The 12,899-nt window shown below is 33.1% G+C and overlaps 3 protein-coding genes across 5 annotated transcripts; all 3 read right to left on the reverse strand.

The window, feature by feature from the left end:
- Nucleotides 1–241: 241 nt before the first annotated feature.
- LOC140055519 (histamine N-methyltransferase A-like) lies at nt 242–1,735 on the reverse strand. Its single transcript, XM_072100859.1, has 3 exons — nt 1,543–1,735; nt 882–1,214; nt 242–579 (listed from the first exon to the last, which is right to left on the reverse strand). The coding sequence occupies exons 1-3, from the start codon at nt 1,733–1,735 to the stop codon at nt 242–244; spliced, it is 864 nt and encodes a 287-aa protein (XP_071956960.1).
- A 2,316-nt stretch (nt 1,736–4,051) lies between these two features.
- On the reverse strand, nt 4,052–11,832 carry LOC140055159 (histamine N-methyltransferase A-like). Of its 3 annotated transcripts, none has more exons than XM_072100396.1 (4): nt 11,259–11,832; nt 5,547–5,744; nt 4,996–5,322; nt 4,052–4,803 (listed from the first exon to the last, which is right to left on the reverse strand). In XM_072100396.1, the coding sequence occupies exons 2-4, from the start codon at nt 5,737–5,739 to the stop codon at nt 4,457–4,459; spliced, it is 867 nt and encodes a 288-aa protein (XP_071956497.1). In that variant the 5' UTR covers nt 5,740–5,744; nt 11,259–11,832; the 3' UTR covers nt 4,052–4,456. The 3 variants fall into 3 exon arrangements, with proteins under 3 accessions (XP_071956497.1, XP_071956498.1, XP_071956499.1); XM_072100397.1 differs by lacking the exon at nt 11,259–11,832 and adding an exon at nt 5,875–6,077; XM_072100398.1 differs by lacking the exon at nt 11,259–11,832 and having other exon boundaries at nt 5,547–5,868.
- Nucleotides 7,337–8,663, reverse strand: LOC140055520 (histamine N-methyltransferase A-like). The gene is made up of 3 exons (XM_072100860.1): nt 8,468–8,663; nt 8,049–8,375; nt 7,337–7,683 (listed from the first exon to the last, which is right to left on the reverse strand). Exons 1-3 carry the CDS (start codon nt 8,661–8,663, stop codon nt 7,337–7,339), a joined length of 870 nt encoding a protein of 289 aa, XP_071956961.1.
- Nucleotides 11,833–12,899: the final 1,067 nt, after the last annotated feature.

Genomic DNA, 12,899 nt, shown 5'->3' on the forward strand with positions numbered 1-12,899 from the left:
AAGAAAGTTTAGGCCTTTTTATTAGTGTATTTGATTTATTTGACTGTGCACTGTCTCAATATTTTGATCAGCATTGCTCTCTAACTGCCTAATGCAAGTGTTTTATTATTTTGAATTAACTCTTCGAAATAATAATGTAACAACCATACTAAAACAATTAATTTACCAATATAAACCAAGAAGAGTGAATTTCACTCTTCCCTGCATCAACTAACTTATGTTAAACAGTAATCGTCATTTTCTACTTTGTAATAACAATCGCATCACAGTCACATCTTAGCAAACTTTTGCCATCCTCACTTTCAGACAAAACAATACTTCTTAAATGCTTAATGACATCACTATACAACGAGTTAGATGCAGTTTCTTTAAAGAAAGCCGTTTGTGTAAGAAAATTCATGAGAAGTTCACCTTGTTTCGTTTCACCGACAAAACAGCTGGTACCATCCAGGCTTAATGTTATGCGATGCTTCACAAACTGTATTTGGAGTTTTGCTAACGCTTTCTCTACATCTTGTGTAGATGGGTTCTTCTTAAACTGAGGAAATTTTTCTGTAGTTTGTGCCACACAATCATCATCTATGAAAAAAAAATTATTTCAGATAAAACATATTATAGCATAGAAGTCCTCTAGTTTTTTATGGATGGGTTTGTTCACTTCAGAAGTTTTCTTCCGTGAACTTATCAGCCCCACCCCCTTGAAAAGCTTTGTTTAGCCTAGTGTAACCCCATTACAAAATCAATAAAAAAAAATAACATACATTTCTTTATATCCATTAATCAAGTAATTGTAATTTGGAAATAAATTGATAATTACGATTACTAGACATCATAAAAAGTTGATTTCCAATTGTTTAGAAACTTGTCATTTACAAACATACCACACTCTATCAATGTCAGTATCATGCCACCATCTTGTAAAATACTCTTCAGGTACTGTATAATATCAGCTATATCTTCAATTTCAAAGAAATACAGCACATGGAACAACATTATAAAATGGTACTTCTTCAATGGTTGATCTTGGGTTTCCTGTCTGAACTGCTGTAGAGTTTGTTGTCGCCATTCGAAGGAAACTCCATCAATGAGTTCAGTTTTCTTAGAAGCTAAATCTTGATATTTATTGATATAGGAAAGATCTGGTTCCACCACCGTATCTCTGATCTTGGGCCACTGCTTAAGCAGTTCCTTCAAAACAAGGCATTCGGTTTGACCTGAAAGAACGGATTTAGTATAGGAGGCGACATATTCCCAAATGAATATTGAGCAAATGAATACTAAATTATAGATGTTATAGAAGAAACTAAATAAATCTAAAGTACAGCAAAAGAGGGTGTGCATTTTCAAAATTGCATTCAGGAGAACAACAACAACTAGTTAGGAAATCCAGTTAAAACCCATCGGTTTACGATAGCTTTATTATTCTAAAATGTCCAACTATTCTCTTAAGGACAAGAACAGTATTACTGTACCAGTTTACAACAGGTAATTGACTGGAGGTGTTAAACTGCAATTTTGACCTGGGACTGTCTCAATCCTTACCTGGCCCACTACCAACTCCAAGTACCATTAACTCCTTCTCTTTTTCAACCTTTATCTCTTTCATAATTTTCTCAGGAAAATATGAATTGATCCAATTTTGAAACGCTTCAACGTTTCTGCTTAAATTCCAATATACAAGAAATGATTCTGCATACCTTTCTTGATCGCTTTGTAACGGTCTCAATGTTTCCATTTCTTCTATGAAAGTTATAAGCACATGTTATTAAGCAAGTACAGTCTGTAGGGGTTTTAACCGTTTTAATAATAGGTAAATTAATAGTTAAAAAAGAGTAAAAATCCTACAATTTGCTATAACTCAAACCTTAATTAATAATAATAATAACACTAACACTAACAATAATAATAATAATAATAATAGTCTGTTCTTATATAGCGCATATAAGCAGGCTCTCAATGCGCTTTACATCAAAAATAAAAGCAGTAAATGTTACTAATGAAAAGCTTGACTTGATGACTGTATTTAGGTAATTAGGCCTATATAAAATGTACTTACCTGTTTAATCAGGCTTGCTTTAACTGTGTATGTTGACTGAAAACAATTTAGGCTTCTATCGTCTATATAAAAATAGCTTTAAATGTAAGATAATATGGCAATTCAGCGGCCGCCACATACCTACCCGGTGGCCGCCATTTGATTATCACCATATGTTGTGTATTTTAATTTGCCTTTGAAGAAATACGGTATTAATATATTCATTCATTTGGAAGGAAGTATACAGAATCAGAATAATTTTATTGATTTTCTAAGGAGAAATTCATTTGCTCGCAGAGTTTAAACAATTAAAATATAAAAATATGTATATATCTTTATAAATATTAATATAAAAAACTTTACATAGTTCTCTTTGGGGTAACCTACCCCTATTTTTTGTTACAGTGTTTAATTAGGCCTATATTGGTAATATGTAATTTAAATTATAATTGAAAAGTATATAACAATTTTGTTTACTTATGGTACTTTTTTACTTGAGTACGTTTAAAATATTAACTTCACGTTAGTAACTAATAATTTATGTTTGCTGTTCTTCATTCGCCTCACGGAGGAATGACTGATGTATGTTTGTAAGATAGCTTTATAAGTTATTCATGTAGAGGGCGTCATCATTAAACAGTTTTGCCAAAAGACTATGTTCATCCATTTTCATGGATTTCCTTAAAATGATCAAATTGGAATATTCATGGAACTGTAACTGCATAGAGGTATGATGTCGGTCGATGAGCTTCTGATAAAGAGTAAGCCTACAAAGTAACACCAGTACTTTATTTACTAGGCCTACACATCTTGCCCGTACATTGATCTCCCTTATCCGCAATGGACACCAAGTACCCATCTTTCTCCGTATACATGCCGTATATGCATTACGTCATTCGATTAATTAATCACGCATAATGGAGTGTAACTAGTACCATCATACTATGATACGCATGACAGCGTATACTATCCGTTTAAACTAGCACCAGAGGATCGGAGGCTGTGACGCATGGCTATAATTAACATATTGCATGGTCCACCTGCGGTGGTGTAACAACTCTATATTTAAGAAACGGCGAACCATTGTTCGCTCTCTGTTCGCTCACGGCTGGCATTTAGCTGGGGTTGGTTGGTTGGTTGGTCGCTCGCTCGCTCGCTCGGTAATTAAGCACGCGACTGCAGCCATGTATATGGCCTTGTTTCTATCTAGCTAACTTAGCTGCATATAATATTTTCCAATAGCAAGATTTGATTAGCATACAATAAATAAATTACAGTAACGATTTCAAATTGCCATTATAATCAAATTTTAACATGAAAAAAAAATTTTTCCAGTTTAGGCCTAAAATTTTGTTCTATTTTGATTTATTCATTCAATTATATTATTAACGTGTACTTCTTCTGTCTAGTTCTTTTATTTATTTTACTCAACAGGTCGATAAGGTTAATATTGATATTTCACCGAGTTCTTTCAAATGTAAATAATTTTAAATGCAATTTTTTACGTCACTAGCGCGATTTTTGTTGTCTATCGTGTATTGTCATAATAATATTCTTAATATACATACAATACTTCCTTTTACTCTTTATGGTAACATCTTTCACACAGTATTCGTGGGATTAAATACATTTAAATGTTAAATACATTTAAATGTATCAGTATAATTAAAAAATATGAATAGATTTAAATCGTAGTTACAAATTACATTTTAGGGACACCGGTTTTAACAAGGACATGTACATGGCTGCAGTCGCGTTCGCAGATTTGGTTATAACAATAATGTATGTTTTATAGATTTAAGACAGGCATATTAAATCATGGTGTGATACGCTGAGCAATTGTTCTTGACCTATCAATAACTAACCTAATAATAGTTATCCCTTTTCATGAAAATAAGTATAGAACTTGAAAACAATTTTATTTTTCACAAATTAATGAAATCAAAATACGACACAGATATCTGAAAGTAGTATTTTTTTTACTATGTTCCATCATACAATAGTGCAGAAAACGGTAAAATTCTGAACTATCTTGAAGCCTATAAATAAAGTGTAATATATGTATTACTACCTTAGAATATTTATTAATAAGATAATTTAAAATATACGGACCTACAGGTCTATCAGTAAGCCTACAACAACTTTATCCCGATGATTAAACACACACCTATATACGAGACCATCCATATCAATTATTTAGGAATTTGCAAATTAAAAAAACCCCGATACTTATTAAATGTTAAATGCGCAATGATATCGCTATACAACGATTTAGATGCAGTTACATCAATGTTAATAGAAGTAAAAGAAAGATTTAGTATAAGAGTATTACACAGACATACAATTATATTATCGCACTTATTAATAACTGCACTTTGAAATTAAATAAATTAAGCTGTTTTCACTGAAACACTGATTGTTCTACTTTGTGATAACAATCGCATCAGAGTCACATCGTATCCAAATTTTGCCATCCTCACTTTCAGGCAAAGCAATACTTTTTAAATACTCAATGACATCACAATACAACGATTTAGACGCAGTTTCCTTAAAGAAAGCCGATTTTGTAAGAAATTCCAAGAGAAGTTCCCCTTCTTTTGATTTACCATCAAAACAGCTGGTAGCATCCATCTTTAATTGAATGTGATGCTTTACAAATTGTATTTGGAGTTTCGTCAATGCCTTCTCCACATCTCTTGTAGATAAAGGATATATATTATTTTTAAACTGAGCCAGTTTTCTTTGAATCTGTGGTATACAACTGTCATCTATAAAAAAAAAACGAAGGTTATAGCCTTGTTCAACATTAAGACATTTATAGACTCATTCCTACGTACTGTACTATAGAAATTTCGAACTAAACCGTTTTTTACTAGATCTAAGACATTTACTTAAGTCGGAGTTCAGTAGAACATTTTAAAGAAATGTATTCTTAGCATAAACATGTGTTTAAAACATACCAGACTCCATCATTGCTAGTATCATACCACCATCTTCAAGAATACTCATCAGATATTTTAAAACATCTGCTAAATCTTGATAGTAATACAGCACATGAAAAAGCATTATAAAATGGTACTTCTTCATTGGTTGATCTTGGGTTTCCTGTCTGAACTGCTGAAGAGTCTGCTGGCGCCATTCGAAGGAAACTTTATCAATGAGTTCAGGTTTCAGGGCAGCTAAATCCTGATATTTATTGATATAGGAAAGATCTGGTTCCACCACCGTATCTCTGATCTTGGGCCACTGTTTAAGCAGTTGCTGCAAAACAAGGCATTCAGTTTGACCTGTAGGAAAGGATATATAGTATATATAAGCCGCTTAAGAATTAATCCCCATTGAATACTGGGCAAATAAAAATAAATTAAACTTAATTCATCCAGGATAACATTAATTTTAACCAGTTAGTTAGGAAATGCAGTAAAACCCACTGGTTTAACGGTAATTTTGTTTATCAACAACCATAATACCAGTTTACAACATGCAACTGACAATTTTAATCAATCATTACCTGGCCCACTACCAACTCCAAGTACCGTTAACTCCATCTCCTTTTCAACCTGTATCTCTTTCATAATTGTTGCAGGAAAATATGAATTGATCCAATTTTGAAACGCTTCACCGTTTCTGCTTACATTCCAATATACAAGATATGATTCTGCACACCTTTCTTGGTCGCTCCATATCGGTATCAATTTTTCCATTTATTCTATGAATGTTATAAACACACGTTATTAAACAAGTTCAGTCTGTAGGGTTTTTAATATTAGGTAAATTAATAGTTAAATAAAACTCGAACCTGTATTTAGCTAATTAGGCCTAATATAAAATATACTTACGGTACTTGTTTAATCAGACTCGTTTTACCTGTGTATGTTATGCAAAAGCCACGTTAACTGAAAACAATTTAGGTTTCTATCGTCTATATCAAAATAGCTTTAAATGGCAGAAAATATGGCAATTCAGCGGCCGCCACAAAACCTACCCGGCGGCCGCCATTTGATTATCACCATGTGTTGTATAATTTACATTCAAAGAGTATTTAAATTTGCCTTTGAAAATATACGGTATTAATATATTCATTCATTTGCTAATCTATATATAATTTATATCGATCAAACACAGTCTCGATAATGAACGGATCACTGCATATGACGATTTATAAATAATTAAAATGCTGGTAAATCTTTCTTTACTACTGGTTTTTTTTGTTTTTTTTTAAAAATGTCTTTTTATGAGCTTGACTGATTTAAGTCCTTGTCTGTCCGGTGTTTCGCTTTTTCTTTTTGGGGTTTCTTTTTTCACTTTATTATTGGTATATAGGTATATCTGGTTTTTTATTTGTTCCAACCATTGTTTTTTGTTTTGTTACTGCAGGGAGTCTAGGCTTAAAGTTTATTTGTTTGTAACAAAAAATTTATCTAGGCTTCCTTCTACACATGCTTTTTATTATGTTATATCGTGTATTTTTTGTATGTGTAGAGAAATGTTAATAAACGAACGAACGAACGAAACGAACGAAACGAACGGAAGGAAGTATACTGACTTTTACGCATGCGCAGATTAATAGTTACCATCTCTTTTCGTCTACCAAAACCCCTCCTGTTCGTCCACCAACCCCTCCTGTTCGTCTACCAACCCCTCCTGTTCGTCTACCAACCCCTCCTGTTCGTCTACCGTCGCGATGAGAAAGCTCGCTGTACGGTAGTAGTTACGTAGTATTAGCCTACAAATTAATATCAATGGCTACAAAATCATATAAATGGCAATTAATTCGATGTTATCACTTAAATTCGTTTCATTTCACTAATGCAATTTTGTATGTATGTTTTATTTGTTCACAGTCTTTTAAAAACATTACCAGTACAATTAATCACATATTAAATAAGAATTTCTTGAATTTGCACCCTTTTGCTGATATCATTTTTGATGTAATCCTTCCTTTAACTCGGCATAAAATCGATAAGGTGGGGTTTGAGAGCTCTAAGTTGGTTTCCCGTGATTGTAACCATTTATAAATTACAACATTTTACTAAATATCTTACCTAATAATATGATTAAACGTTATTCTTTTCTTTTTTAACGTTTCTTTCTTTCTGTCTAGTTCTTTCATTTATTTTTACTACTTAACAGTTTGGTTGACATTTTTATTTTAAAGAGTTCTTAAAAATGTTACTTGAAACAATTGTAAATGAAATTTTGTGAGGTAGATTCATTATACCGTGCGATTTATTTTACATAATTACTATATACTTAATTAAACCAAATTAAGTACTTTCTTGAAAATAATCGTATTGTTTTCTACTTTGTGATAACAATCGCATCACAGTCACATTTTATAAAACTTTTTCCATCCTCACTTTTAGGCAAAACAATACTTTTTAAATATTCAATGATATCGCTATACAGCGATTTAGACGCAGTTTCCTTAAAGAAAGGCGATTGTGTAATAAAATCAACGAGAAGTTCCTCTTCTTTCGATTCGCCATCAAGACAATCAGTAACATTCAGGTTCATTTGTATACGATGCTTGACAAATTGTATTTGGAGTTTCACTAACTCCTTTTCAACATCTCTTGTAGATACAACATATACGTTCTTCTTAAACTGTGGAAATTGTTCAGTAATCAGCGGTACACAACTGTCATCTATAAGAAAAACATCTTTTTAGGAAGAGTACTGTAGGTAAGACAATTAATACTAAACCTATTTTTAGACCTACCAAGCTTGACATTTCAAGCCCTTAAGCTCTGTCTACACTATCAAACTGTATGGATGTCACAAAAAAATGTGATGTGCCCATATATGAAAACGATGATGTCATATCAATACCATGTTTGGGCACCTCTCACATTTTTGTCAAAATATAGTATGATTGTAGACAGAGCTGAGTTTTAGTCATGGTTGAGAGAAAACATTAATTTCACTGCTGACCTATAGTTAAGGCACTTTAATGTTCTGGCTACCGCTAGACCTACTTATTAAATTTAGTTTAGTAGAAGCATAAACATACCGCACTCCATCATTGCTATTATCATACCACCATCTTCTAGAATACTCTTCAGATAATTTAAATCTTCTGCTAAATCTTCAAAGAAATACAACACATGAAACAACATTATAAAATGGAACTTCTTCAATGGTTGATCTTGGGTTTTCAGTCTGAACTGCTGTAGAGTGTGTTGCCGCCAATCAAAGGAAACTCCATCAAGGGCTCGAGCTTTCTTGGCAGCTAAGTCTTTATATTTATTAATATGTGACAGATTCGGTTCCACCACCGTATCTGTAATCTTAGGCCACTGTTTCAGTACTTGCTTCAAAACATGGTATTCGATCTGACCTGTAGAAAAAAGAAGGAAATGATCATAGAGATCGAGCAGCAAAGAGCGTCGGTATGTCCAAAACGCCTATAATAACTATTTCAATCCTTACCTGGCCCGCTACCAATTCCAAGTACCATTAGCTCCTTCTCCTTTTCTACTTTTATCTCTTTCATAATTGTCTCAGAAAAATATGAATTAATCCAACGTTCTAACACTTCCACGATTCTGCTTTTTTTCCAGTATACATCAAGTGACTCTGCATACCTCTTCTCATTGCTGATTAACGGTGTTGACGAATTTTCCATTTTTTTTCTAAAGTATGGATAATTATTATAAACATCCAACAATGAACAAGCACTTGGCGGTTGTTAGTACAGTGTTATGTGAGCCTACCTAAGAAACTTATTGTAGCATTTAAAACAATGAAGTTAAAGTCAGTCAAATTAAACGCTTATTTTTTGTGGCGTACAAACGAGACTCTACAGCTTCTATGCCGGTCGGTTGGTCGGTCGGTAAACACTAACTCAAATTTGAGCACGCGACTGCAACTATGTATGGCCTTGTTAATAAAAAAAAATAGAATAACAAACCAGTTTATTAACAATATTTACTGTATTTTATAGGCCTACACCCATAAATACATTTGGATCCTTCTCTACTACAGTTGGAATCGAAAAGCTTTTCAGTACAGCATAGCCTAGCCGCCGAAGTGTTCATTACGATTTTGTCGATTGTGTAATGATTTTAGCTCGCCTAATTAAATAAAAAATCTCTCTAGACGTGACATAAGAAAAACACAGAACATCACTTACAAAATTAATTATTGCTCTACTATGGTAAACCACACCTTACGAGCATGCAATATACTTGAAAACGTCTCAAACTGAAGGTTTACTTTTATTCTATACGGCAGCAGAGCGACAATGACGAAGCGACTGTGATACCACACATCTGGTCACCGAACCATAAAGCCATTTCTTTTATTCCGTGAGTAATTTTAACTATTTCCTACTTTTAATTATCCCAATAATAATGCCTTACTATCCCGTACGTACGTAACCATTGTAATTGTATTATCCATTTTACGTATTCGACCTTAACGTGTCTAAGTCCCTATCATACTTCGGTATGGTACCGAATCAATGATCATTCTACTTTTGTTGTACTTTTCTCTTCCAATAATTTAACTTCTACTCTCGTCCGCTTTTCGCCTGTTTTTTTTAAAATCTTTAATTTTAATAATTTAGTTAACTCTTGTCCGTCCTTTTTATTTTTATTTCCAAGTGGTTTTTCATCGGCCGTGTTTTAATAAGATACGGGGTGCTTTCTGAGCATTGGTGGTGTGGCTAATTGTAGCTATTGCCTACAATAGCATCTCAATCACTTATTGGTGGTTTGGTTGCCGTTAAAAGAATTGTTATAAGCCCTACTTAAACTACAAATAAGGGCAAATTTACCAAATTATTTTTATTCTTCAATTCTCGGTTGGGTGTAAGAATCCGACAAATTACAACGGAACCACTATTCCTCTTTCCTCCTCTAACACTTTTTTTAAAATGCCAAAATCATTGCCATTAAAGGAGAACTTTACCAGTATTATATAATTTGACAAAGTATTAGAAATGTAGGCCTACAACAATATTACGAGATTTCCGATTTTTCGAAAACGCCCTCGCCGTACCGCCGCGCACATCCGTCGCCGTGAATTTGCTTAAATGACGTCTCTGTGCATCATCTGGCACCACGATATCTTGCCCAAAGAGATTTTATCAAAGATTGCCTTGAGAACTTATTTTCTATTGTCAGAGGGAGAAGGGGTCATCGCTATTACCCGATGGCAGATGAATTTAGAGCCTCCCTGAAGGAAGTTATGTGCAACAGGATGTTAATTCCGTCAGGGAATTCGAATTGCCTAGAAGACACTGATCGACAGCTAGATGGAATTGATGCAATAATGATGGCCCAATCATCATCATCATCATCGCATCATGTTGCCGATCAAGAAGACAACGATGCCACCACTGACGACGACTGCTGCTTAGAAGACTTTGAGATGACTCAGCTAAATACTTTAGTATATGTAGCAGGTTACGTCGTCAAGAAAGCAAGTGTAAAGCACAATTGCGATATCTGTAACAGTGCGATGCGAGAAACCAATCGAAAACTGGAAGACCCAAAGCAGCTAGTTCCTAACACATTTTATGAAAGTTGAATGTTTGTTCACCAGCAATAGAAACATTGCTAATTAAAACGTACGTAAACCTACGCATATTCTATGCTGTTAAATTCTTCAACAGAGACATAATCAGTGATAAGAAGAAGAGTGAAAAATTAATTAAAGTATCAAATTTATGAGGTGTGCCATAAAGTTCTAGGAGGTCTGTACGCGCCTCGGTCTGTGCATTATCGGCTAGAAATGATGATCATTACGACGGTCTGGTATGATGATTGAATAATTGTAAATATGATGATTTTATTTCAATGTTTCTACATTTTTTTTTATTTCCTCTGGGTGGCCCGTGCATCATTTTGCAATAGTTATTGAGTTAATTTTAAACTGAGACTACTATAACATAACTAATTGCTATCTCAGGTTTTAAATAAATTATAATAACAAATGAATGTCATGGCGAATGATGGGTACATAATGCAGTAGTCCTAGTATGAATTGTCTCAGAATTGACTATCATAATCTGTTTCATGTCATGACTGTAGGCTTAAGCCTATGATTGTTTATAAATATATTCATAAAAAATTACTGCAATAAAATAGTCGAAGTAGTGATTTTCAAAAAGTGACTTCTTGTTCTTTTTTTAATTGTTTATAACACACTATTTGACTACTATATTTTCCTAATCTGTACTGTTTATAATAACAAAAGAATAAATTCTAGGGCCTACATGCAAGTCAGGATACATCAAAGCATGAACCAATACAAAAAACACACAAATTCACCCCTCTTTTTATACAGTATTATGGCTCTAGTGTGTTTTTGACACAAACTTTCAGAGACTCGTTCATCATTTCATTTGTAATAATTTTCCTTTATTATTTTAATATTGTTCATACCTATGCAATATATTAACAAATATATCCACGACACTTTATTATTTTATTTAGTCATCAAAGCATGCATTATGAATTGAAAATATTACATAATTGTTATTAATGGGACGTAGTTATGGGATGTTTTGTTCCAAAATCAATCAAGATCGAACGTTATAATGTACTAGCGTACGCGCGCGCAATATTCTTTGGCGCAAGTGGTTCTGTACGCTGTGCACGTCGATATTCCCACCGTAAAATGTGCAATTACATTTTTTTTAATATAAGAAAAAGTTTAAAGTAATTTCTTGCTCCTATACTTTACATGCATTAACGGAGACAAGTTTGACACAAATTGATCTGCATATCACGTGACTTAAATCCAATGTCGTAACTCTTTATATATAATATGGCTCTGAACTCACCGTACACGACACCACTCTAAATGAGTGGTGCAAGAGGCTGGTGGACCGGTCGGCGAAACCGCGATTTTTTTTTCCGTACGGGAGTTCCTCCATCGGTTCGTTTCGGACTCAATCGACTCTCTTCGGTATTCGGTAAAGTCAGCTCACTGATGCGTGACAATATAAGACAATTTTACATTTACAAACCGCGAGCTAATACTTTCACACAGGCTCTCATAATTAATAGTATATGAATCTAATACGAGTTTTGATGACATTAATTAATTAATAAATACTAGGCCTACTTAGTAATTACATTAAGAACCCAATAGCATATTGACCTTTTGTCACGAAAAGAGAGGCTCTTTTCTTATCGTTTATGGTATTATTGTAGCTAGCCCATGGCTAGCCTAGCCAAGCTTGTGTAAGCCTATGCAAGGTATACTTTTGAATTTAAAATGGTTATGTACAGTAGGAATTTCTATGCACAGTGTATGTTTTTATACCTTTTAAAATAATATTATTAAATTAATACAGTATTTATATTGTAAGGTAATGGAAATTTTACGTTAAAGGTGTACGTATTATTAATTATCCCCAATCTTGAAAAATAAAGATTTCAGACTTTTAATATAGGCAATTTTTGAGTTTTAATTAAGTTATAGGCCTACAACTAATATTATTGTTTATTATGTGTATATGTAATTTGGAAAATCATAAAAAATACATGCAAAGTAAAAAACATTCAATTACGGTACTGACACGACTGCAATAGTACAAATACATTTAATAATACTGTAACACATTTTCCAGGAAGCTTATAATTTATTGTGATACTATCATCTTGTCATGAAGATCGGTTTTCTGTATTCCATATTCTTGATTTAATTTTTTTTATTATGGTTTCTGAAATAAATTTAAAAAAAAAATTGTTCATTTTAATTCAAAATTTCCACCGGCCAAGATATCAATAATTATTAAATTAACACAATAGTAAACGCTTTATAAGCAAGCATGTGTTTCTATACATTACAACTTACAAGAATACATGTTACTAATACTAATTGATACCTAGGCCTATATGTATACAAT

This window comes from Antedon mediterranea, chromosome 7 (assembly GCF_964355755.1).
Source record: "Antedon mediterranea chromosome 7, ecAntMedi1.1, whole genome shotgun sequence".
Lineage (NCBI taxonomy): Eukaryota > Metazoa > Echinodermata > Crinoidea > Comatulida > Antedonidae > Antedon > Antedon mediterranea.